This window comes from Chlamydotis macqueenii, chromosome 7 (genome assembly GCF_036417535.1).
Source record: "Chlamydotis macqueenii isolate bChlMac1 chromosome 7, bChlMac1.mat, whole genome shotgun sequence".
In the NCBI taxonomy this organism is placed as follows: Eukaryota; Metazoa; Chordata; class Aves; order Otidiformes; family Otididae; genus Chlamydotis; species Chlamydotis macqueenii.
Genome location: NC_141562.1, coordinates 10,399,219 through 10,426,381, shown reverse-complemented (window position 1 = coordinate 10,426,381; position 27,163 = coordinate 10,399,219). Strand labels below are relative to the sequence as shown.

The 27,163-nt window shown below is 42.4% G+C and overlaps 1 protein-coding gene across 2 annotated transcripts in view; it reads left to right on the top strand.

The window, feature by feature from the left end:
- Positions 1–27,163, top strand: part of ANK3 (ankyrin 3) — a 303,571-nt gene that overhangs the window by 209,564 nt on the left and 66,844 nt on the right. For both annotated transcript variants that reach the window (XM_086752006.1, XM_086752005.1), the window contains exons 19-25: positions 9,595–9,693; positions 9,789–9,887; positions 10,269–10,364; positions 13,416–13,488; positions 13,698–13,760; positions 20,532–20,655; positions 23,569–23,671. In XM_086752006.1, the coding sequence (XP_086608132.1) occupies positions 9,595–9,693; positions 9,789–9,887; positions 10,269–10,364; positions 13,416–13,488; positions 13,698–13,760; positions 20,532–20,655; positions 23,569–23,671 (657 nt within the window). The remainder of the gene's footprint in view (positions 1–9,594; positions 9,694–9,788; positions 9,888–10,268; positions 10,365–13,415; positions 13,489–13,697; positions 13,761–20,531; positions 20,656–23,568; positions 23,672–27,163) is intronic.

The window sequence follows — 27,163 nt, the reverse complement described above, 5'->3', positions numbered from 1 at the left end:
AGAATTTAATCATAATGGTCTCAGTGTTCTTTACACTTACATTCTTCATGTATTGTCTGGATCTTGGATTCATTCCTTTAGCTGGATAAGAAATCAGTTGTGATCAAATCTTTGGACTGTAGCTGATCAAATCAGCTAAATGAACTGTCTCACAATCTGACCTGCACCCTTTGTGCAGAGTAGCAGCTTTCACAGCTCTGTTAGGTGTGTGCCACAAGTTAGGTGCTGCGCTTGCATTCCAGAAAAGTCCAGGTATGTCAGACTGTCCAGCAATATTATCCTTCTGTCATCACACTGATGTCTCAGAAAGGCCTGAATCCATTATCATCTCCAGCTGCAGATTATAATCACCATCAGCTGATTATAATCCATGGTGAAGGGAAAAATCATTGTTATGTGATTTTTCTACTGTGTAATTCCAACTGTACCAGCTAGCGCTTTCAATGACATTATTCTGGCATGAAACAAATAGTTTTGCTGAAATCCCAGGAGCTTTCCCAGCTTTACACTTTTGTAACATATCCTCAGCCTATATTTTACAGACGAATCAGTCGGGGTTCTTATCATCTGCTAAATCATCTAGCAGCAGATGGGATCTGCCCAGGCTCATTCTTTGTACGATTTCCTCAGATCTATATGGTTGCCTTTCTGCAGACAGTTCCTACCTGGCTTTGGTTTCTGTAGCAAGACGTTGCAGAACCTGCTCTTTTAACTTGGTCAGAGCCGAATTACCTCCTAGCCCGTACAGCTTGTCTCTGAGTGTTTCCCTTCCTCCCACTCTTCTCTGTCCCACAAATAGTAAGCAGGCTAAGGAGACATTTACATTGACAGGTGCAGGCAGTCGCCTGTCTCCCTTGCCTGCTCTCCGATATCCAAACAGGATCCAGTTCTGGACTAGTGGCCTTTTAGTCACTTTAGCGCAGTGGAAATGTCTGAGATACTGTCACAGCTGAGAGGCAGGGCATGTTTGTTGGGCCTCAGGGCCAGCCTAGCACAGTTGCACAAGCTCTGCACTGAACTTTAAGCCTGGCAGGGTGGCAGTGTGGTGGAGCAGGCATGTGACTGTGTAGAGAGACACAGAAAAGGGGCTTCAGCTTCTCATTCAGAGATCTCCTCTGGGTGGAGCTAAATTTCTTAATTGCATCTCTGGAAGTTGAAGTAGTCCATAGGTAAAAACATGCACAGGGAAGAAATATGCAGTCATATTTGACTGTCTGAAGCATGAATTCTGTCACCTGTAATAGTCATATAATTTTAAAAAACCCCAACAATAAGTCCCTTGTTGTTCACCTTCATTCCTCAGTTACGTAGGTAACTCGTGCAAGTAAAGAATCGTTTCCCAGCACACATTTGCTTCCATGGGACTGCCCCATAGGTGTCAGGAAGTGGGGCAGGGACTCATAGGTCAGGCAAAGTCAGAGTGTGTTTAAGCAGAACTACTTTGTGGTTTGACAAATCACCTGTCTGGAAAAATGTGCGTTATTAATCCTGTAGGCCTCTGTGGTGAAGAACACATGGGATGGCTTGTCCTCCTGCTTGCCATGCTAATTTGCCCAAGAAAGTGCCCACGTGCCTTGCAGGATAGAGTGGAGCGAGTTTGATGCTTATCCACTGGCTTCTGCAGAGTCTGATCTGCTGGGTTTGCGCAGCGGAGAGCCCTTCAGGCTCCCCAGTCGGCCACATGGAGGTCGCCTGCCAGATATCTGCTCGCTACCGCCTGTGATACAAGAAAAGTGTCAATGCCATACCATGTATTTTAGCATGGAATAGTTTCTAGAGAAACTGATGATCATCTTGAGTTCCTAAGGAAAGTGCTCAGAACTTCTAGACTGAAGGAAAAGTGTTATGCTGTAAGATCTACCGTACCTTGACCTCGTGTTCTATGCAGTTGAAGTTGGCTTGTAAAATAGCAGCTCTGTAGTTACAATGTCTCTTGTTTAGATGGATTAACTGTTCTACGGGAATAAAAGGTCTGGCCACCCTGCCTCTAAAACCAGAGGCACTGAGGAGCAAGCTACAGCAACAGCTGAGTTGGCTTCAGAAGCACAGTTGCTATGCTTGCGTGTTTGCACGACACCATGCAGCATGTCCAGTCCAGATTCATTACTTTGGATACACAGTGTGGCAGAGATGTGGCCGTCCACGCCTTAAAAGTCAGTGCAGCCGCACAGCTTAGAGTGGCATTATAGTGGGAATCTCGGCTACCAGCAGCATCACCGCTAACCCCTTCTGTTTTCTTCTCTCCGTTTCACATCCATGTGCTTTTGTCACCTCAATTATTGTGGTCTAGGTGACTATTCAGTAGTTTTTTTTTCTTTGTTTTTTTTCTCCATTTATATTCTCTCCTAATCATATTCCTCATTTCCCCAGGTTAAGTAACCTGGTTATATCACTCCAGCACAGTATCTGTCAATAGAGAGAGAACACTTAATATCTTCACGGGTCATTCAACTTCTTGGGTAGGGACCAATGAGCTATCATCTTCCACCTCTGGTACATGTTCTTTAATCATCATTTATATATAACTTACACTCCCTGTGAAAATATCTACAGTTTGCAATTCTGATACATAGGAGTTCTTACTCCTGTTCAGGTTCTGAGAGCCACACACAATGGGGATTTTTCAGGTGATTAGAGGAGAAGACTGGGAAGAAACATATTTTGTACCTTGAAGCTACAGCAGGGAAGAAAAAAATCTAATACTACAGAAAATCTCTTATGTGGGAGATTAGTCTGTATGATTAAGATCAGGTCTGGTGCTAAAACTTAAGAGCATTTTCAAAATTGCTCTCAGACCGGAACCATTGCAATTGTGATTCTTTCTTGGCATGATTTCCCTCCCAAGAAACTTTTTTTTCTTGAACTTTGTTGTAGAAAAAGGCATGAAAGGAAGAATAGCTGCTGATTTTTAAGTCCATTTATTGATGGTCCACGTTTATTGAGAGGCCACAAGGCTGCTCCTGCCACTTGAAGATGGGATTTTCTTATGTGGTTTTAAACCTAGCCATGTTAGACTGAGCTCCAGTTGATAAACCACAGAAAACGCCTTCTCTTAACACGTAAGAAGAAAACAAGAGTGGTGGAAAAGGAGCAAACTAAAATGCACTTCAGGTGTTTAAGGTTCAGAGCTGCTTCAAAACCCTTCATATTTAGAATTTACTGCTTATAGAAGGCCCGTCAGGGTCCTCTCTGCAAAGGCAGTAGTTTTTGTCCATTCTGACACTACACGTTTGTAATGAATTTAGGTACATTAAAGAGCTTTTGATGCCGAAACTCTGTGTTATGCAATATCATGCTTAACACAAGGAATACTCATCTTACACATAATACTGGGAGTTAAAAGTCAATCTGAAGCCATGGCTGTGAGCAGATATTCCTTCTCTGGCGGTCATGCTGGATGTGTAAAAGCTGTAGTGGTGCATGTGATGTTGCTTTTGTTGCAGGGCTTTTGTGCTCAGAGTTGGCATGAGTAAATATTGTTTCATGGCTCAGCAGGTCTCCACATGTCATTTTTCAACTGTTTATGCCATCCAATAGTGTTATTGTAGGATGTAGCGTTACTGTGATGGACTGGCAAAGGAAGACTGACAAGGGAAGAGTGCTGGTTGCTGGTTCAGTCAAGGATGAAGAGCAGGACTGGGAGCTTTGATGGCAGTGTAGGTCATTTTAGCCAAACAGTTGCTACACTGCACTTGGCGCTGGGCCTCTGCCGGGGGTATTGATGCTTTCAGTCTCTGGTTGATGACTGTCTGGAAAATAAAGCCAGTATTAAACTGTCTTTTGTTCCTAAAACTGTATTATTGATAGGAGATAATAGTGACTGAGATGTCATGATGTTCTTTTGCAGATGGAATTGAGCCTTTTATTTCAGATTTGTTTGGGGAGATTTATTCAGGTCTGCCTGCCTTGCTCTGACAGGAGCCGCATCCAGCCTGAGTGCTACAGTGGTTCAAAACAGCAAGCCAGTTTTTCCACTGGAATATCTAATCTTCAGATTGTTGTGGTTTAGCCCTAGTCACCATGCAGTTGCTTGCTCTCCCTCCCTCTCCCCAGTGCGATGGGGGAGAGAATTGGGAAGAGAAGAAAACTCGTGGGTTGAGATGAAGACAGTTTACTAGAATAGCAAAGGAAAATGACAATAATAACAAAATATAGGGATAGTAAAATATACAAAATGAACAACAGTTTCTCACCACCCGAGTGACCCAGTCCCAGTGACTGATACAGCCCTTCCTGAGCAGCAATCACAGAAATTAAACTGAGCAGCTAGCAAAGGAGAGAGAGACACAGATGCCCCCTCTAGCCAGCCCCTATTTATCTACTGACCGTGATGTTTATGGCATGGAATACTCTTTTTGGCCAGTTTGGGTCAATTATTCTGGCTGTACCCCTCCCAGCTTCCTGCACATCAGTGAGACCTGGGAAGCCGGACAGTGTCCTTGGTCTCTTTAGCAATGACTCAGTTGTTTAGCAACAAATCAGTGTGTCTATCAGCATTCTTCACATATGAAATGCAAACCTTTTTGACCTTGAAACCTTGAAAATTAGCTCCATCCCTGCTGAAACCAGGACACAGATGCAGAAAGAGGAAGAAAGCAGAACGGGTGGGAAGTGCTATCGAGAAGAATCGCTTTCATAGGGAATGAACGCTGAAATACAGATATCTTCAGTATATCTCCATGGTATATTGTCTCTCTCTCCTTGGCTCTTGGTACGTCTCAGTTGTTATCCAGGCATTTGTATGGAAATTTCCAGCCTAACAATGTGCAATAATGAACCTTTGCAAGGTACTGCAACATGTTAGGCCCTGATTCAGCAAAGCAGTGAAGTGTGTCCATGTACATAGGTTTGCCCATTTAATTCCATCAAGGCTGGATGCCTTTGTGATCTTTGGATCTAGAGCATTTTCTAGCCCTACCAACAATGATAGTGTAGCTTCATTGACATTTACAGCAGAAAAACAAAAGTAGAGCAGCTTGAGAGTCAGCATGACTAGAAAGAGGCAGTAATTCAAGCTGTTAAGATTTATGGTTATTACCAGTGGAGGATATTGAAGTAATTCACTGACATGATATATAAGGCTTGCAATAATTTCCCTCAAAAAAAATTGAAGGGCAAGAGAATAAGGGATGCTTTGTGTTTATGTGTCCCATTAGAATTGAAAAGCTCAGTTTTTCTGATTTTATATATTTTTTTTTGGCACTTACTCTGGTGGCTTTTGATAAGCCCTTCCCAGCTGCTAACTCCCACATTGCTGCTCATTCTTTAAACCAGCTAGAAGCAGCATGGCAGCTGACTGTCCGAAGGTGATGTGTGTTAGAGCTGTGTTAAACAAAACCCCTGATTTTCTTGGAAGTAACTTAAAATATTAGGGTGCCTACTAAGTCCCTTGGTGCTTTGCTGGTAAATATAACTCTGAACCTAAAGTGCTGTGCAGAAATGTGTATAATTGTGGGGCTGTGTGTGTTTGCTTGTTGATTGTGTTGTTTTTTCTAATTATTAATACATTTTGAAGCAACATATTTTAGCTTCCTGGACACATTTCTTATAGAGGATGAAAGTAGCAAGTTCAAGTAGCCATAAGAATTACTACTTTTGTAATTAATTTGGTTGTGTATTTGCAGAATCTGCCAGTCAGAGTGTTTCAGAAAAGTTAACAGAATATCTGTTTTCTGTGGGGATGTTGGGATATAAATATAAGTGTTATACCTTCCTGAGCTAGAAACAGTTGGATGCAGGAATCCGTACTGTAACTGAAAAGAAAAGGATATCCTTTCCGGGTCTTAGGCATTAAAAGGGCAGTTTGCTAATTAGTTTTATTGTGACCAATGCCTTCACTACAAACATTGCTGCCTATAAACATGAAAGATGTCCTCGGGTGGCTGCTGAGGTTTAATATGCCCAGTGAGATGTGACCTGCCGTCTAGGATCTCTGTCACTCTGCTGTCAGTGACTATGTCCTGCATTAGGCACTGCCTCATGAAACACGACATGACGTGAGGTAGCTACAGGGTATGGCAAACTTAAAAGAAAGCTCCCAGGTCCCTCCAGGCAGTTCAGACAGGAAACTGGTATTTTGCCACCAGGCTAGCAGGTGCCCACATCGCTACCCAGGACATGCATAATGGCTGTAGCAGAGAAGCTGCTTCCTTCAGCTTCAGCTCTGAGATGCCAAGAGCTGTAGCAGGGAGAATAGTGACTGCGTCACCACAGAAATGTCATGATTTCTACCATGCATTTAGAGGGGAAAGAGGAATTAGTGTCTGATTTAAACAGCAGGCTGGTCTGGAGTGACAAAGAGCATTAATAATTACTCCTCTAGCCACTGATGAAGGTACCACATGTAAACTTTGTATATACCATTGTAGAAGGAAATGAATATTGTACTGCAGTAAATGTCGGGGGTTTGATAGCTCCTTCTTCAATACTCATTGTTACAGGCTGGAGAGAGGAGCCTTTACAGATCACTTCAAAGGAAAAGTTGAGATCAGCTGGTCTTGGTTCTCTGACACTCTCCAGTTTTAATGTTTTAGGGTTATTAGCGGGGGGGTTCCCAGCAGGTGGCCCTTGACTTTGGATTTCATCTCCTCGGTTGGTTTTATGATGTCTGATTTTTTTGTTGACCTTGCAGGTCATGTTAAGTGGCCTGTATTTTGAAGGGGGAGAAGGGAAATAAGTTATTGCACGAGGCGGTTCCACAGCATTTTTTTTAACTGATGTTTTGTTAGTTTGGTCATGGTTTAATCTACATATATCTTTGGACATGTAGGAGTAGGGGCCACTGCAGCTGTGTTTGAGGGACGTGGCTGTGAGTACGCTCAGTGTTCCGATGAAGACATACAAGACTCCAGCCAGTTTAGGGAGCCCTGTCAGATTCAGACCCCAGGAGCTGCCAGAAAGCTGTTAGGCCAACCCTGAACTAACCGTAACTGTAAGATGAGGGCCCAGCATTCAGTTCATGATGATTACATTTTAGCTAGTGCTCAGGCTCTTACCACCGTGCACAACTATTCTGCAGGAAAAGTTCCTTGTAGTAATTTGGCACCTGATCCAACGTTCATGTAAGTCAACGGAAAGTTTCATTCTGCTGATGCCAATGGAATTTGGATCCAGCGCTGTTTCTTGCAATGATTAACTCGTCCTGGTTGTCAAAGCTAGTAGTTCCTTTAGATGGCAAAGGGTATATAACTAACTGAAGAAAAAATACGCACCTTAATTTAAAGTAACTGGCACAGCTGCCATTTCCTAGCATGTGTTAGTGCAACTGAAATTAGGTAACCTTGTGCAAAGTAGTATCAGAGGCAAGGTGACATGAAGAAAATGGTGTGTCTAAATGCATGAACACTTGAAACTTCCTTCTAGTGGAAATAGTTCGCATTTGAGGTTCTCGCTTTCTTTCTTCTGAGTAGCTTTGACCTCATGATTTGAACACATGATATAGTGCTGGCTCCTGAACCCCTGGCTGACCTTGGACTTGCCTCCTCAGTGCTTTTGACCAAGTTGTCTAATCTGGCCACACCTCACTGACATGGGTGTACAAATGAAGGATGACAGACTGTAGTTTTTAACTCCTTGTCTGCCTCTACCTCTTCAGTACTAGGCTTTTCTTCTCAAAGCAGGAAAGCCCAGCCCATCTTTCAGTGTTCCTACCCACAAAGTTGGCTTTTGGATCTAGTTCCAGATTGCTCAGTCCCAAGCAGTGTATATTCCTTCTGGCCATGTGGCTGCTTTGGGCTCTACCAGAAACCGAGATATGCATCATGCCTGTGTTTTCCCATATCTGTTATAACTGACCTTTCTGCCACTGAAATTAATGACCTCAGACAGCCTCACCTCTTACCATTTTTAGGAAAGCAGAATTATTGTAGATAAACAGCAGTGCACATTTGCAGTGTATTTTACCATGTGTTCAGTGAATTTGTGTTCCTCGTATCAAATATGATTTTTTACACTCTAGCAATTGATTTTTCCATAAAAACTGGTAATGGAGCATGGGGTCGCACTGCAAGTCCCACAGAGTAGCAAAAGGACATATTAGCCTGGCAGTGTAGTTTCATCCTGCTTGCAGAATGGTGAAGCCCTGCAGGAACCTTCTGGCATCTCAGAGCCCATCAAATGGGCCCATGAAACCTCACCTTTAAAGGGAAAAGGAATCCTAATGACTCACCTCAAGAGAGGAAGAAGCCCGCTAATCCATCTCTGTGAGCCAAGCAAAGCATCTGCTGGGAAGCCATCAACCTATTAGTGTGGGGAGGAAGGGGGAGGTTTGAGGAAAAGCAGCCTCTCTCCACACCATGGAGAAAATAGCAAGCGTCCTGTTTAGAGGCAGCCATCTCCTGAACAACTCTAGATTGATGATGTTTGTTAAGGAAGAAGAGATAGTGTTGTCTTGCAGGGAAGATAGGGCGAGAAAAGATAATTACTTCAAGGAAGATAATCTAATCATTTCTAATGTTAAGCATCTCAAGTTTAAGTCCAACTTTTTTGAAACTACTAACTGTTCTCATGGACTAAGGAAATAGAAAAAGAGCAGCAAGAGCAAGCTTTGGTCCTCTTTGATTTGTTGCATTGTATGTTAAATGTAGCTGTTGATTAAAGTGTTTATTACAATAAACAAGTTTCAACATGCTGTTTGACTTATTTTAAATATGTGGGTTTTAATGTGAGTGAGTTCAGAGTCAGCCTAGTGACTCCTGCTTTGCTACCAGGATTAGTTTTTAAAAACCAGCAGTAGTTTTTAAAAATCTTGCCAGGCTTTCAAGTGATATTCTTCTTGGTTTTGAAAAATTTCCAAAATGTGTATACTTTACTATAAAAAGTCATTTAGTTGTGTTTCGATGGAGGAGTCTCGATGTTGATAAACATTTTTAATCTGTTCACTGGTAATGAAAAAAAGTAATAGGAAAAAAAAGAATGTATTCAACTTTCTCAGCTTTGTAGTTGCCAAGAAAAAGCCGTTTCTTCCAGTTTGCATAACACAAGGCCAGACACATGAATAAAATAGACCTTTCTATCTTAGAGCCTCAATTCGCCAGCTGGTGTTCCAGTTGCTGTTGGACTATATTGTTCTGGCAGAGCTGGCAAATCAGTTGCATTGTTTTAGATTTACCTTCCGGGTGTTCCAGTCAGAATGGATGGGCTGCAAAGTGCAGCATCGCTGCAAAGTGCAGCATCGCTGAGGCAGCCTGGTTTTTAGAAAGCTGTTATTGCTTATTTACTTTTTTGTTTGTTATCGCACTGTAGGAGCGCCGAGCTTGTGAACCTCACTGTGCAAGGAATTATACAGACATTTATTTTAAAAAGTGGGCTCTGCCCCAGAGACCTTTTAGTCTGACTATTGGAGAGGAAGGCAAATCTTTAATCAACATTGCACGTGTTGAAGATCACAGAAATACAAGGCATTCAGAGAAGTTCACAAAGAATGAGACTTGAATCAACATTCATGAGAAGTGTGGGTTTTTTCCAAGGTTGGAGAATTTTTCACACAGGCCAAAGAAATAAAACTTAGCAGGATTTTTGCTGGTTTATGCCTGTCTTTTTTGTCAGGGAATGTGTGGAATATTCATGTTTACTAATTGCTCACATTCATTCTAGATGGGATACACTCCTTTGCACGTTGGCTGCCACTACGGAAACATAAAAATTGTTAACTTCCTTCTGCAACATTCTGCGAAAGTTAATGCCAAAACGAAGGTGAGTTTTCCACCTCTGCCTTGCTGGTTCCGCAGGGGCAGCTTGAGCGCTGTGCCCACTGCAGCCTTACCCTTTCCCTTTCCCTGTGCCTGCAGAACGGGTACACGCCGCTGCACCAGGCCGCGCAGCAGGGGCACACCCACATCATCAACGTCCTGCTCCAGCACGGCGCGGCGCCCAACGAGCTCACTGTGGTAAGTGTGGGGGGCCCACCCTCGGACTCACTCGTCCCGCGCCGCGTAAAGCGTTTGAGCAAGGGAAATGTGGAAAAAATGTGTGTGGTGGGAGAGGAAGAGAGGAGAGGAAGCCTGTTCCCATCGCCCCCACATCCTCTGTGTCATCATCTCATACAAAACTAGAACAGCAAACATCTGAAAATCTTTTCATTTTCATCTGATTTCTGTAAAGAGCTAAAAACTTACTCATATATCCTACTACCCAAAATATATTTATTTCAGTCACCAACATGAAACATTTATTTGACCTGTATTGTGTATTTTTCTACAGTGAATTAGCAGCTTCTACACTTTGCCTTGCTAACATTCAACTTTTCTTACAAATGTTTCAACTGCTAGAATGGAAACACTGCCCTAGCCATCGCAAAGCGACTTGGCTACATTTCAGTCGTTGACACGCTGAAGGTGGTGACAGAAGAGACCATGACTACAATTGTGAGTACTGCTTAATTCAGCAGTGAGTGGAAGAATTTTTCCTAAGCCAGTGTATTCAGCTTTGTTTAGTCACATGCCTGTGAGATTCCAGTTTAATTTCCACCTATTTCCTTTCAGCAGTATAAAGCGGATATTAGGTCAAACTTGAGCACTATATTTTCAAGGTGGTAGATGTTATTAGGATGCATGCAGAAACAGTACCGATTGAGCATCAAATGGATAGTGTGAATGACTGCTCATAGCTGCCATGTTTTTCAACACATCTTGTTTAGGGCACAAACCACATGAATATGGTGTGGTGTGTGCCCTGAACAAGATGTGTGGTTTGTAGTTGAGAAGACATTCCTATAGACTTGTGTAAATAGAAGCTGCTTTTTTTTGGCCTTTTGAGAGGATTTGCCGAGGGATTGATGTATAATGGCTTGTGTTTGGCCCAAGAGAACCTATTCCTATCTAAAGAGTGGCTGGAATTTACTTAAAAGCACCTCATTGTGTAGCTTCTGGCATCTTCTGATGGATGGTGAAAGGCTATCTTCTGCAAGCAGCCACAGTCAGCTCCTGCACCCCCAGATATCTGTGCACTGACGTACTCATGAACTCCAGCCTGTCTTGCCTCTCACGAGGGCTTACTGCAGCGTTAGCCAGGAGAGATTCAAGGGACTAGTGATGGTCCAATATTACCTGCTATCAGAAAAGTATTTCTCAGAGAGATTTTTTCTTCATTAATGTTTTGCCAAATGGATCTATGAAGAAAACAGTTTTGTGAGGTGAGGCGCCTCCACGCACCACCGTAATAGTAAAGCCAAAATTGGTGTTAAGAACATGAATTCAGAGCATTGGCTCCAAATTTGCTTTTTCCTTTCTGCAACTTCATTTTCTGATTAAAAAGAAGAGAAGTATGTGCACATATGTATTTTTAGGCATATCAGAGATGGAAAACAGTTACTGTGTGTTCCATATTTTGTCATCCCCCTTTTGTGTGGTCTCTCAGTGCAAGCAGGTGGTTGCAATACGATGAGCATTTGGGATGACAGGCAGATTTTAGCTCTGCTACTGCATGTGCCTCTTCTTATGACTTTCCTGTGATCTAGGAGTCAGTAGCTTACAGAAAATCCACCACACAAAAGACAAATTTCAGAACAATAAAACATAAGGGAATATGCCAGAAAATTATCGCAATTTTTTCTTGCAGCTTCTTAGGAACACATTTCTCTCTAGAAAGATTCCAAAATAGTTTTCCACAACCTAAGAAATTTGATGGAGAAGATTATACAGGGCAGCATAAGCTTGAATGATTGCCTAGCATACAACTAGGTAGCTGCAGGAAAAGTAAAACCACATTTTTATGCTGAGGACTCCCAATATCACAAGCTCACTTTTAGCTCATAGAACCAAGAAGCAAGGGGATTTTGTGCTGCTTAAGATGACTGATCATTTATGTTCTGTAGATGAAAAAGAGTAGAGAGGTGGTTGGTCAGGCTGTGAATTGTGCTGGAAGAAATCTCAGATGTTGAAAGGCCTATATGACCCCAAACAGCTACGCTCAAGAGAAGCCCAAAAATAATTTCCCATAAAATCAGAATATGCTGCTTATCAGTCACAAATTTGTAGTTGTCAGACTTTGGAAGTCTAGACATGAAATCTGATTTACAACTGAGGGTCTTAAAAACTCAGTTTGACTGCTGAGACTTATTTTTTGAGGCTTGTGGCTAAACAACTCCCAAAGGTAAGTTTAATTAAATGAGAGATTAACATAGTTAATTTTACTGCAATTAATACTCAAATGCCAAATTAAAAAAAAAAATACAGTAGTGCCTGAAAAAAAAGTCCTGTGATTTTGCTAGTTTAACAGTAATGTGTTAAAAAGCTTTGCAAGTAATTCCCACAAAATGAAATAGATGTGAGGCTTTTTATAAGTTTTGTGATGTGTGAGCATGGAGGAGCTCTTCTGCCTATATCAAGTGATAGTAGTAATCCAAGAAACACAAACGGCCAAATTCAGGAGGCCAGAGAAAAACTGAAATATTTTAAAATAAATGAAAATGGAAAAGATATTTTGTCCTTCTGAACTTGTGAACAATTTCTTATTTGTATATGAATGATGAGAAGTAGTGGTGGTTAAAAATAATAGAATACAAAAACCCCATAAAGATGGGAGTGGTTTTTGATGTGGGGTTTGTTTTTGGTTTTGCTTTTTGTTTGTTTGTTTGTTTTAAATTCCACTGCACTCCTTGGATGGTAACTCCCCAGGAGCACCTAAAACTTCACCAGTGCTTGTTGTGCTGTACCCCAGCTGGAGAGTAAAATGTGCATGTGTGTGTCGTTTGTGGGATACACAGGTATTTCTAGAAAAAGATTTCAGGCATTCATAACATTTTTTTTCTGCTTCTAGTATTTTTTTTATATTGGTCTTTGATTCTGAATCAATATAAACATCAGGATGAAAATCCACCAGCCACTTCTCAGTGTCTTTCATGCACAAATTCCTTAAGGGGTGTCATTCAGCCTGCATGTGGTTACAATTGTTCTCATTTGTGGGAAAAACACACAATTCATGCTGAGGCACTTCTGACAAAATTCACATAGATTAAGTCTGCTCCCAAACTGTAGCATTTTTCTAATGACAAAGGAGAAGCACTTCCCTCAGAAAGTTTAGTTTAAATAGAGATGACATGTTCCAGCTCAAAATTTAGATTATTATTTAAAGACTTCTTATTAAAACCCTTGACATGAAACTCAGTGTACTTGTTTCTTCTTTTGAAATCATCATCTTCTAAGCTTTCAGCTCATGCTTTTTCTGCTGCGAAAATTTGAAGTTTAAAACATAAATATAATATTGCTTATTTCTGTATTATTTCAGATAGTCTTTTTTAATGTATAGTTTAATGCATCTATAAAAAGGAAAGTAAACAAGAAGCGAAAATACCCTAAATCTTGTTTTGCTAACTGGAGAGAAAAATATGTCTTACCTTGCATTTCATTTTTAAAATAACTATAATTTTAAGAAAAATGATGCCTGCACTCTGAAATGATTATTTTTTTCTTTGACAGACTGTTACAGAAAAGCACAAAATGAATGTACCTGAAACCATGAATGAAGTTCTTGATATGTCTGATGATGAAGGTATTAAAAAATAAAAAACCCCTCCTGCTTATTTTTCAATCTTTTGTTGTCGGAAGAAATGTTTGTTTAAAAAAAAAAACAAAACCCAAGCAAACAATATTAGTTGGATATAGTATTTGCACATTTGTTATTGTTTTCTATTGGTTGTTTTGTTGCACATTGACAGTCTATGCTTTTATTTAATTATTTTGTTTATTTAAATCATGCAGTTCGTAAAGCCAATGCCCCTGAAATACTCAGTGATGCTGAATATTTGTCAGATGTTGAAGAAGGTATTTGTGCATTTTTGTATTGCAGTGATATCTAACTTAAACCTCTTTTTTTTGTCTGTCTGAAAATTAATCCTTTCAGATAATTTTCTTATTATCCTACTAACAATAATTTCTGCTTTACAATGAAGAACGCTTTCAAAAATTCTTTGAGCTATTGCTGATAATTCTCTATTTTTTTTCTGAATCTCTTACTCACGATTTTTAAATTAAATTACCTCCAATTTCCCAAAAAAAAAGTCCTTTTGCTGCTGCTTCTATAAAGTGGAGAATTGTTCTATTACTGTCACTGAAAAATGAAATATCGGACAAAAGAGTTAAATATCAAAACACTTGGGAATAAATAACTGATAGTGAAAGTGAATTGCAGAAGAAATGTAATTTTTGTTGTTGCTTTTTAAAATTCTGATGTTCATTAAGCTCTGAAATGGTTGATTCACATTGATAGTGGACCCTTAGCCTGGAAAGAAGTATTTTCAGGTGAGGTTTTTGTTTGGTTTTGGTTTGGTTTTTTTTAAAGATAATATTTCAGTCATGATACTCAGTACTACTACATCAGACTGCTTGTGTTCTGAATAAAGAGGATGCGGCATTGGACTCAACGTGCTGGCGTTTGTTAGTGTTGAGGAGGAACTTTGTAGCTGAGATTTCATCTGTATCACCCTGCAAAGCCATGTGAAATCTGGGAGAGTGGCAATAAAGCCCTGTGTTCTCAGTGCTTCTAATCGGTCTCCTGAGCTGTTTGCGCTAGCAGCCTGCCCAGCCCAGCCCACTCCTCCGTGCTGGGCAGGCTTGACACACCTTCAGTGGTCCCTAAGGATTTAAAATTCCTTTGGCAAGGGCTTCCCTCCCCTGTACCAGCATCCCCCGTTAGGTCAGACCTCTTCTGGTTTGGGTGTGCAGGAGTCTGTGTGAGTTTCACCGGGAACTGCAGGTTTCCAGAGGCCACGGTGGCATTAGGTTCCCAGATGACATTCAGAAACAGGAAGGTCTTGAGTTGATGAAGAGGATGACAGTGTCCTGAAGGCTTTGTTGTGTGTTCCAATTCACTTGCATTAGAGCTGCAGTTTTTTCTTCTCTAGTAGGAAAACAAGTGACTGGGTTCAATTTTCTTGTGCTTCTTTAGTTAATCTCTCTTTCTTCCTCCCTAGTGATGGATTTACTTTTAATTTTTATCACATTTAAGCAGTAAGTTACAAAAGTTGTTTAGCTAACTTCATTGTGTGGAGCTCTTATTTTAATTCACGCATTGAGGCTTTTGGCCTCACTGTTTTCAGTTTGTCATTGTGTTCCCGATGCTGCGGTTCCAAATGGATTGTGTTCGTACCCTGCACCTGTGTTTTACAAATAACTCTCTTGGGCTATTGTACTGCTCAAAATACTGTATTGTTTTAACTGACTGGAACACTGATGGATAACAGGTTAGTTACTAGAGCAGTAACTATTACCGTATCCCACCGCACAGCATGTGGCGCAGTACACATGAGAAACACTCCTATATGGAATCTGATTATTACAAACAAAGATGCAGTTTGTGCAAAGCATGTGATGAATTACAGGCTTTGAGGTTCCTGACCTGCACATCTGTAAAGACAATACACCGATGCCCATCCCACAACGCCTCAGTGTTGATGGGGTATTTACATACAATGCATCCATTTACGCCGGTAGAATAAATATGTTCAAGGTGGTAATGCACTCTGACAAATCTCATAGCCAGGGAGCTGATTTCCAAGAGAGAGACGGGCACAAATTTACTACCCAAACCCGAGCTCTCCCTCACTTGGCTAACATTCATGTCATCAGCCAAAACTCTTCAGTGAGAGAAACTTGTTTAATGATTTCTCAATATGCCACAGTCCTCAAGGTTTCTCTCATAAGAGAAATAGAAGGCTTGGAAAGTGCAGCCTCAGAGCTCGGAGACAAATGTCAAGAAACTGCTTCCTTGTGTTTATGTCTTGCTGTGCCTGCTAAATAAGTACTTACATGGAAATTGTGTAATTCCTCTTCCCTACCGAGGACAGTTTGGTTTGGAGTCAGGCTGGTTGAGAGGAGATTTCCTAGACTGCTCTGGCAACTCTGCCCAAATGAGGTTAAGTACTGGGAAACTGCTACACCACAAAAAAAAAGAAACAGTGTTTTTTTGAAAGATGTGAACATGATCTTGTGGGGAAAAAAAAAGAAGGCTCATCATTGTATATAGCAGAAAGTTTGTAGAAGAATATAGAGCAATTCCGATGCACACTAAATGTGTGCTCTTTTATTTTTAAAGAGATTGCAAATCTTACAAACGTGAAACCTGAGATTGCAAGAAACTAGGTTTTTCGTCTCACAGCCTCCAGATGTGAGGTCGCACCCCACGCCCCGCGCAGCTGCGGGGAGCCCCAGTGGTGTGACCTGCGGCCGTGGGGCTGGTAGGGAGCCAGGAATCGGCCATGCTAAAGCACAACCCAAGCCATCACCAGGGAACCCCCTCCTCTGCAGTCACATGCTCAGCCTCGGAGCATCCCTCTGGGTGGGTGCAAGAGCTTTAATCTGGTGGAGGAAGCTGGAGCACTGCTGCCACCGCCACAGCCCAGCAATGAGACCTGTCACAACGGCCTCCTCGCAAAAGCTGCCACCGTTGTTCCAGAGGCGAAGGGACAGCAAACAATGGAAGCTAATACAAAGAAGGGTGAGACTATGTGAGCAACGAAGGGGAAAGAATCCAAATCAAAAAAAAGTTCAGGTGTTGGGCATTTAGACAGTCATTGTCAAGAAACACCTATTGTTGAGCTTTCAGTTTCTTTTATTTGGTCTTCAGTCGATAACAAACTTGTGGGTGTAAATAAGGACACTGTTTTAAACCCATTGAATGGAGATTCCTCTCTCAGGAGGAGTATCGTGCTAATCAGTCCCTGGCAGATTAGACAGATGTCCTAACAGGATGTGAGTGCACACTGCCTGATCCTTTAGTAGGTGCTGAGGTACAACAGTTTGAGTGCATTTAGGGCAGGTCAGGGCACGTCCATGCATGAAAGTCTGTTATTGATCATTTTAGGAGGCGTTGATTTATTACCTTTTTATGCTCAGAGTTTTCTGAGTTTCTTTGTCTCCATAAAATTCTACAGATTCATAAAAGTTTCAGTGGTTTGGTATTGGCTTTTCTCCACGCTTGTGTGAAACCAAAACCTTGGCTACAACTAGAAGCCTCCTGCTCTTCCCTGTGCCTGTACAGGGAGCCCTGGACAGGTTGTGACGAGGGAGTGGCGTGAGCTTCGGGGATCTTTACCAAAGCCAATGACAAAAGCCCATTCGGATCCCAGGCTGTGATTAAATTTTATTTGGGACTTTTCCCAAGCCACATGATGCCCTCTCTCCTGCTGCGGGGAGCCTGTATTTCTCACTGGCCTCTAAAAAGAGCACCTACCCCACCATCTTGCGGTTCCTAGCTGTAGGAGACATGCTGAGGGACTGGAAAAATGGGGAAGCCGGGGAAAAGAAGAAAAAGGTCATGAGAGTTATGGAAAAGCTTCTGAGTGAGAAAAGAGAGTAGGACTGTCTATCCCCCCCCTCAAAAAAGCTGGATGTGGGATAGGCTAGAGTGTATAAAATAGTGAGTGGCAAAGTGAGCAGTAATGCTTGCTGCCTCTCCAAAAATCCAAGAACAGAGGGCATCAGTGAAACCAGCAAGAAGCAGATTCAGGTTAAAAGGGCTGCTCTTCCCACGGCAGGGAGTTGAATTGTGTGACCCCTTGCACACATCCTTAGTGAGGGGAATGTGAAAAGTTTACACTGTTAACAGGGACATCATCTTCAACACGTAACATATATTATGAAGGGAAGGACGGCAACCGCAGCAAAGTAATGCAGTATTCTCTGCCTGGGGTTTTTTCACCAGTGCCTTACTTCTTGGGCACTTCTTTATCGTTTGTGTTCAGTGATGGATTTTGTCTTCGCTTTTCCATGGGACGTCTCTCTGCAGGAATACAGTGTGCTGTGAGCAAACACTCTGCTTGTTACCTGAAACACAGAGGATTAGGCTGCGGCACCTAATTAAACAGAGCGGGATTGCTGAAATGTGCACCACCCATTTTGCTCCAGCCTCCCACGACCACAAAACAATGTCTGGAATTCTTTGAAATTACCACTCCTAGATGCAGCTTTTCCTTTGATGAGAGCATTTCATCAGAGTAATCCTGCTCTGGCTGGATTAGCTGCAGAGCAGGATAACATCTAATGTATTTTGCAGCTCAACTGGAATAGCTTTTTATCATTCTCCACCTTGTCTTTGACAAATGACCCTAAAGGGGGTTTATAAGAAAGATGGCGAGATACCTTTTAGCAGACTCTGTTGTGATGGGGCAAGGGGCAATGGTTTTAAAATAGAACGAGGTAGATTCAGACTGGACACAAGGAAGAAATTTTTTACACTGAGGGTAGTGAGGCACTGGAACAGGTTGCCCAGAAAGGTGGTGGAGGCCCCATCACTGGAAACATTCAAGGCCAGGTTGGACCGGGCTCTGAGCAACCTGATCTGGTTGGAGATGTCCCTGCTCCTGGCTGCGGGTTGCACTGGATGGCCTTTAAAGGTCCCTTCCCACCCAAACCATTCTGAGATTCTGTACTGGCTCAGTGAGTTGCTTAAAGTTGCCCGAATCTCTGGGCCCGTCCATCGCTTCCTGAGCTGCAGCCCGTTTTTCTCACGCACCTGGATTTTCTCTCTGGACGCAAGCACGCCGGGGGCACCACCCAGAACCCCGCGTTGCCTCCCCCCCAACTCCGGGGCTCCACTCGCCCCTGTGCCCGGGGGATGGGCGCGGGGGGGGGGGAGGGGGAGGCGCCCGGCCCCGGCGGGGGCGGGCGGAGCGGAGCGGGGCTGAGCCCCGCGCTCCCCGCGCAGCCCCGGTATCGGGTTACAGAAACCCGCCACCCTGGCAGCACCCCTATTTACATACAAATAACTGGAGTGCCTGCGTCTGTGTCACCATCGGCGGGGCTGCGATCCAATCAGCAGGAGCTTTAAAGGGATGTCTACAGAGTGATCCAAAGGGGATTTTGCTTTTTTTTTTTTTTTTTTTTTTTTAAACTCCAGTCATTACTTTTCATTTTGTTTCATGTTTGCAAAGAGCTGTGGCCCGAGTTTGAGAGGACAAAGATGCACGTGTCCTAAAATACACACGAAGAGATCAAGATGTTAAGAAGATCTCGGTTGTTGTGTGGAAAGCGAATATGACCCACAGGGATTAGTTTGCTTGTGCTGGTTTGGAGATTAACTCTAAATCACTGCTTAAGGACTAATAGGACTAATAGGAATTCTTGGAAACACCAGGGAAAAAATTCTTTTAGACCAGGCTGGTGAAAATGGCTTTCCAAAACAGTAAGACTTTTTAAAGTTTAACTTAATATTATCTAATGTTTCTCTTTCTGGTGTTTTGAATGCTTTCTGGTGTGTTACGAACATCTGAGCTTTTAAACTGTTACTTGAAGTGCTGGTTGTTGTTGGGCTGGCGGATAAAGCCGCTCTGTGCGTTTGCGCTCGCAGAGCAGCGGCTGAAGGGGAATTTTTGGAATTGATCGTTAGTTTACAGCCGGAGCTCGCCCGCGGTTTCGCGAGCTCGGTGAATGGGAGCCGGCCTAAACTCCGTGAATGAAAGCGGGGAACGTGAGGCCGGCGTTGCGGAGTCCACCTCCCTTCCCGCACACGCTGTGAGAGCTGCGCTCTTTGCGGTGTTCCCGCACCTCCCGCCGCGGGAGCGGAGCGGGCGAGGGACGCGCTCACGGCGTCGGTGAGGGAACAGGGAGGGGGAAAAGGAAAAAAACTGAAAAAAAAAAATCCTACAACCGCAAAGGGCGTATTTTAGACTTGCTGTGTCAACGCAGGAATGCAGGCTCGCATGAGGTAATGGTATGCAAATGCCGGCCGCTCCGTTAACCCTTTGCGGCGACGGTTTAACTTTCCTTCCTTTAAGTTTTTCTAAAAAAAAAAACCCCAAACCCGACCATCTGCTCCGCTGCCGATGGCGCGCAGTCTCCCGTGGGTCACCCCCCGCGGCCTCGGGGGGGTGCGGCCGCCGGGTTTTGCGCTGCCCTGGGGGGCTCTGCCCTCGCCCCCCGCCCCACGCGTGGCCGGGGGGCCTTGGGCAGGGGGGAGGGCTCGCCTGCGAAACAGCCACCCGGCAGCGTGGAGGAGCTCATTTGAAAAAAAAAAAAAAAAGAAAAGAAAAATCCTCTCTTACATTCAAACTTTCAAAAGTTACTGGGAAACACCTACGGTGGAAGGCGGGCCTCTAGTACTCAGCCACCGTTCAAGTTTGCTGCACTGCTCAGTACTGGGGGGCAAACAGGCTGTACCCCACAGCCGAGTTTTGGGGTTTGTTTTTGTTTGTGGGTTGTTTTTTTTTTTTGTTTTGTTTTTTCTGCATACAGAGTAGCCTCACTTTAGTTTGTCAGCTCGGGCTTTTTCGTAAGGAAAGCAAAAGTGGGTGTAATGGTGCAAAGTACAGAAGAACCCTTTAGCTTGTTTAAGCAATTGGGCAAAAGTCATCCCTCGTATCACTTTATTGGAGTTACGTCAAGGTGGAGCTTTGCTTCTTACGTTTGCCCCCAATAAAATGAGTTTCTCAGGCCTGTTGAGGGTGGATAATTGACCTACTACGTGGAAAGAGCCTTAGGGAAAGTAGGGGTGATGGGATTGATTCCTTGCTGGCGAGCGAAGAAATTAAGACTTACTAAGCACGGAAACACTTAGGATACACATAGCTTCTGATCCCAGCCTGGCTTTTGTACTGGCAGGTGAGGATGCAATGACAGGTGATACGGACAAATACCTCGGACCCCAGGATCTGAAGGAGCTGGGAGATGACTCGTTGCCTGCTGAAGGCTACATGGGCTTTAGCCTGGGAGCCCGCTCGGCCAGGTATTGTATTTGCTGTTTCTTGTGTTTGTGTGTCACCACAGTTACAAGTTTTTACAAACCAAGCGTGCTCTTTCACACGAGCTGGAGTCTATTTTGAAACAAAGTAGAGGGGGTGTACTTCCGTGTTATGATAATACTGCGCCTTTAAAGCATATGTTCATTGCAGTTTTATTTCGTATTCTTTATTCATGTTGGCTTCTTATGGCAATGATACAGAAAACTAACTATTCACTTTTTCTGGTAGCTGCTCGTGCTCTGAACATCTCTTTGCTGGCAGTTTGCTAGCAACTGGTCCAGAAACTGACCTAGAAGAGCCAGCAAAAACAAATTTCACTACCACTGGTCAGATTGATACTCACGTTAGAGTATTCCTTAACACACTAATTTAGCTGAAGAATGTAAATGCCAGAAAAACTGAATGACAATCATTTTGCTATTTTGGTGCTTTTATTTCTCTAAAGGTACTAGTGAGTAATCCAACCAAGGTAGCCAATATTAAAGAAAAATGCTCACAAAAATAAAAAAACAGATGTACCCTAAATTTTTGTAGGGTTTCATTTGACAGGGAACGATTATGTGTTACAGAAAGCAGGTCACAGTTTCTGTGAACCTGATAAAACGTTGTAAACTCAATATAATATCTGACTAATGTTGATTTCAACTCAGGCGTTTCTACATCAATGTTTTAGATTCCATTTTTGAATCTTGCTAAAGCCTGCACTGTGCATTGCTCAAAACACTTAAAGCTCTGTAAGCAGAGATTGCTTCCATAGTTGTGGATTTGCAATATATTTACTGACAATTGAATCGTACTGAAGCTAATAATTAAACCTCGTAAGCTGGAGCCCTGGGGACTTTTTCCTATGCTGTAGTTTAAAGATCTGTTTTAAAAAGTGAGTCCATTGTCTGACAGTGAATGGCAACTCCCATAAGGTAAAGCTTAGATGTCTACCATTCAGTCTTGTTTGTTATGGTCGCGTTAGAAATGCAAGTATGCAGTGCAAATTTGCTGTCTAGTAGCGCCCAGCCATGTTTTGCTTCACTTACAATTTTTAGGTAAGTTAATAAGTATTTATATAATAATACATTCACAAGCAGTGCCAAAATGCGTTTCAATACTCCATTAGGTAGAAAATCAGCAAAACAGATCTGAAGGGAGAATCTTATGTCTTTGTAAACTGTGCCGCTTTTAAACACGAGCTGGCGTGAGCAAGGTCATTGTACAGCACTATCAGGTGAGGCGAGGCATGAGGTGGTGATGGTGGTGGAGAGGGAGCGCAGGTTGTGTGCAGAGCTGGGTACTGATTTACAGGGCACCTTTTACTCACTGCAGCGCTCTTCCCGCACATGTCTGAATTCTCACTGTGCAGGTGGGAGAGCAGAATTCCACAGTCAAGATTTGTTAGGTAGATCTGAGGGTTCAACCTCATTTTATCTTTTTTTTGAGAGAGAAATCTAATATTCCCATGCTTCTGATTTTAGCAGTGCCATTACTATTTGTTGCTGCGTAACTCATTTTTTACATTGCACATGTTATGCTCAGAGGAGATAAATATAGTGTTTTTCCTTTGAAGTATTTTATTTAGCAAAAAGTATTCTCTGGATGTATCTTACTACTGATTCTGAGTGTAACATTAAGAAATGAACACACGAAATATATAAGCCATCCAGCCATAACATCTTGCTTTTCCCGTCTGATTCTTTGCTTTGTATTTCTCCTGTTTCTTTTCCACTGTAAATTGCTTTAGTCCAAAAGTCAGGTAAGAAGGCATGGCATCGTGTTACATCTTTCTGCTGCTGTCATTGCTCATCTTCATTTTATTCAGCATTGGAAAGTGACATGCTTTTATTTTTGGGGCGGGGAAGGGAGATGGGCTTAGCTTTAGAGAGTACCCCTCTGTTACAACAAATATAACTTGTTTTCTTTATGCCCTTTATCATGTAAAAGTCTGCTTAACATATGCCTACAGTGTGTAATTAAGATCCTAGTTCTGCTTCCAGCACAAGGAGGACCGTGCGCTAAGGGATTAGAAAAGTTCAATTAACAACTACAAAATGCATGAAACAAGTTGTAGAGTTTGGAGTCTGAAAAGTGTTGCTAGTTCAAAAGCGTAATATGTTGTTGGTTGTTGCTTTTTATTAATTCACATTTTTACTACTTTATTTTTTGTCACGTAGCAAGCATGTCTAGGCCTGCAGCATGTTTTTAGCGCATACCATAATGTATCTTCCAGGGTTAAGTGTAACACACTCCTACGTTGATTTCATTGCAACACATACAGAGTGATCATAGTTATTTCCAAATAGCCTAACATGAACAAAATAATCCCCAAGCATTGGAATCTTTGGAATCATCGATAAGCAAATTTCTTTTCTTTCTTCTTTCATTTCAAAACTATGATTCTTTTTTCTCACTAAAGCAATAACTAGAGTCTTCATAACAAAGTCAAAAGTGGTTCAGCCACAAAGAGAACGACAACACATAAAAGTTGCTCTTGGTTAAACCTCCCTCAGCAATCTGAGCCATATGGGCAGGCGCTGTAACCTGCCCACAGCTCTCTCAGGACCTGCCCTCGTGGGTCTCCCTTCAGGATTAGGGCATGAAGACATTTATCAAAGTTCATCTAAATACTTGAATACACTTTTCTGGATTTATTCTAAAGTCACGGCATTACTGCCAAATCAGTAAACATCTGTTGTGATTTTGCTTATGTATTTTGTAGGGAAGGGGATATTTAACTGCAATCAGATACTTATTATTCCATTTTTTCCCTTGTGTTGATTTCACAGATTATGTATATTTTGCCATCTTATGCTATCCCTGGAAGTTGCATGTATTAATTTTTTTTATTTTTATTTTTTGTTCATCTCATTGTCATCCACACTTTCTATGATAAATGGTAAATACAACAGCCTCCGCTCCTTCAGTTCGGATAGGTCCTACACGCTGAACAGAAGTTCTTATGCCCGAGACAGCATGATGATTGAAGAACTGCTGGTACCAGCAAAGGATCAGGTACGTGCTGCGTCTCTGCCACCAGGTATTCATGCTTTGTGTTTGTGGGGATGACAGTCTGCAGCACTCAGCTGTGCTTGCAGAGGTTATTGCTACTCTCTTAACTGTTGAAAAGGGAGAAGAAAGGAGTTGAGAGAAACCCTGGATTTACCACACTGTGGTTTTGGTCCTGCAAGAGAGAGGGTGATGGTGTCCCAAACCAAAAGGGTCTTTAAGGAACCAGTTCCGTTTTTGAGTACGAGGTTGTCCATTGAAGTCATGGAAGCATGTGATACGGGTATCCTTCGAGTGCTTTGATAAGCTGGGAGCGATGTGTTTTGCACTAAGCAACTTTTCTCTGTTCTGTGTAGCCCAGGGATTATGTTTGCCCGTTCTGTCCACATGGAAGGGACTCCCAACTGCTGTCCTTGTTTTTCCACTCTTGGGAAGCATTTGGCCTTGTAAAGATTAAGTTCTTATGCGCTAACCAATTTATGTATCTTCCAAACATTTGTGCAATGACTAATACAACAAAAGCAAAATCTTTTGACCTGATGATAGCATGGGAAAGTCTTTGTAAAAGCTAATGCTGGAAACGAGAAGGTACTGTATGCTTTGTTTGGGAGTTCCCCAGCATTTTGCTTGGTAGATTTTCTTCAGATTTTCGGATCTGACTGAATTACTCAAGAGTTTCTCGATACACATAAGTCAGAGATCTGCTAGGAAGCTGAATAAAATTTCACACAGAAATATTTACTTGGGAATTAAAGGACTGTGGAGTGGAACTATTGTTTATGTCCTGGAAGAGCATAAGGTAGATTGTAATGAAACAGAGGTTTTCTGCTGCTGTTTTCAGAGAGGTACCTCCCAGCAGTGGCAAGCATTCCTCCACAGGGGTTTGTTGACCTCAGAGGATGCTTTCATGGGGGAAAGGGTCCATGGAGCAGGACTCAAACATTTTAAACCTTGATTGTATTGGTCTGTAAATTCTAGTGTAGTATAAGCTATCCAGTTCTACTACAGCTTTTGCACACAGTTTTGGTAGTGTTATGACAATGGCAGAAACTGGATTATCTCTTTAGCAACGAATGTTTATTATTGGGTTGTTACTTACAAGTGAAATGCTATAAACTTCCAAAAACCTTGATATGCAACAGCTGGCTAGGGAGAGTTTCTGAACATTGCATAGCAGTAATTTTGTTGCTTTCTGGCAACATGGTTCTGGCCATTTTTGTGATTACCGTCAAGGTAGATGGCAATGATTGAGCAGCTAGGGTGCATTTGATCAAATAATAGGACTTAAAACCAGCACTGCACTGAATAGCTGCTGAAGAACGTTGTTCAAAGTGTGCACCATTAACCTGTTTTGTATTATAGAATTCTACTAGAAGAATTAGAATTACTGTCGGTGGAGGTGTTGCAGTGACACCGCATCATGTACAGGAGCTCTACTTTATGGCAAAATTCATATTCCCTACAAGTGGTCATGGACCTCTCTGCTTTCTGGAGGATCTCTTGCAGTGCTGGCTCATTAGCTGAGAAGGCAACAAATACGAAAACCTTCTGTTGCTGGTGCTGAGGGGTAGTGAAGGCTGTTTTCATTGCATTTATAGTCTTCGTATTTTTGTGATTCGTGTTTTTGTCCAGCAATGATTGTGCAATTATCATAGTTCAGCGCTGGTCCAAATTTGTCACATAAAATGAAGCCAGGCAGGAGGCCTGGCTGACAGTCAGGTTGTAAATGTTATTCTAATCTTAATCCTCTAGACAAACTTCAAGTTTCTCAAGTCCAGGAGGGGATCAGGAATGGTGAAGGTGGCAGTGGAAAAAAATGTCAGTCCTGTCTTGAGAGGTTAGTAGAACTATGATCCCCTGAAAAACAAGCAACAGTAAAGGAACAAACTATTGTCATGAAAAAGGGAGCCCAGGTAAAATTTTCTGCTATAGCTTCTGTAAACCTCAAAGTCCTGACAAAAAAAAAATATATCCATCCTCTGGAATTCCTGTGTTTTTCAGCCTAGCCCAGACCTACGGTGGTACGCTTTACAGCTCTTTGGTAGGAGGAGCGCATTTGGGAGATGGATAATATTCCTGCCTCTATTCTTCCCATCCCTCCCTCTGTGTATTACTGGGCTTCTACATAATCTCTGTGATGGCAGTAGAAAGCAGGGGGAAAAAAAGTATGTTTCAACAATGGAATTCACAGAAACAAAGATCATTGTGGGTCAAAACCAGTATCCTAAAAGTCCACCTGGAAACTGATAGGAGTTAAGGCTGTTTTGGAAGGAGTGAGCCATTGCCTATCTGCATATTCCATTTATCTTCTTTTGTAAAGCCCAGGCCTGTCTGGAGTTCATGGTGGCAGCAAAGTCTCAGAGTAAAGGGAATTAATTTTATCACAAATATAAGTATTGGTAATTTTATCACAAGTACAAGGGAAGTCTGAGACCAGGCCATCCTGTGCCTCATAACCTGACTGGAGCAAAGTTAAAATTTCTGTGTCTTGGTGTGTTACCATGGATGCAGCAACTCAGACCAAATCCGAACAACTTTCTCCATGGAATAATTTATATCAACCTCTGAATTTAATCAGCCAAAGGCAGGATGAATCAGACTGTCTGTTACATAGCAGCTTGCTGAATCTCTTCTGTCTGGATAAATGCATCTGGGAGGAAGCATAAATTCTTCTGTTTGCTGAACTCTGATATTACACAGCCTGGATAGTTATGCAACCAGCAGGATCCTGGCCAGCAGAACCATCAGTATTTTTATACATGTATTTGCATCTAACGATGCCACACCCTTTAGCAAGGCATATTTACTCTCCCTCAGCCCCAGGAGGGAACACTGGGAGCTGACCAAACACAGGATGAATCCTGTAATTTGATGTCACTGATGATGACACTGATGATCTTCAGGACTGCTTATATTGCAGCTTACACAGGAAGATTTTTTTTTTTTGCCTGCCTGGAAAATCCAGCACCTCAACAGCCTGACAAAATGAGATCAACAGATGTGTGCTGTGTGTAAGATGCGTGTGTCCGGCTATTAGCTTTTCCTAATCTGTTTCTCTGCCAAAATTATTGGCTGCAGGCTTTGTGCTTTTGCTGGCTGTAAATATGTCCAAAAGATCTGTTTGGGTGCACTTTGTCAGAGAGGAATGCATCAAAAACTACAGTTACCTGATACGCAGTATCTCAGGGCGAAGGAGCAGACCAAGGAACCCTGTGTATGTGTGTAAGAAAACCTACAGCAACTTGGGAAGCATAGGAGCACCTCTACCTAGCACAGATTTTTTTTGGAGTGTTGGTATTTCCTTGGAAATTATGTGGTCCTACGTTTAGCTTTCTGTATCACACTGCTGAAGGAACTTCAGCGTTTTTCTTCTGGTACAGCAAACATGATCCCATGGTTATTTGTTGATGTGTGTGTCCTAGTGCCTACCTGGACCTCAGTGCAGTGACGCTGCTAGGGCTTAGCAGGCATTTGAGTGACAAACACTAAATTGTGATG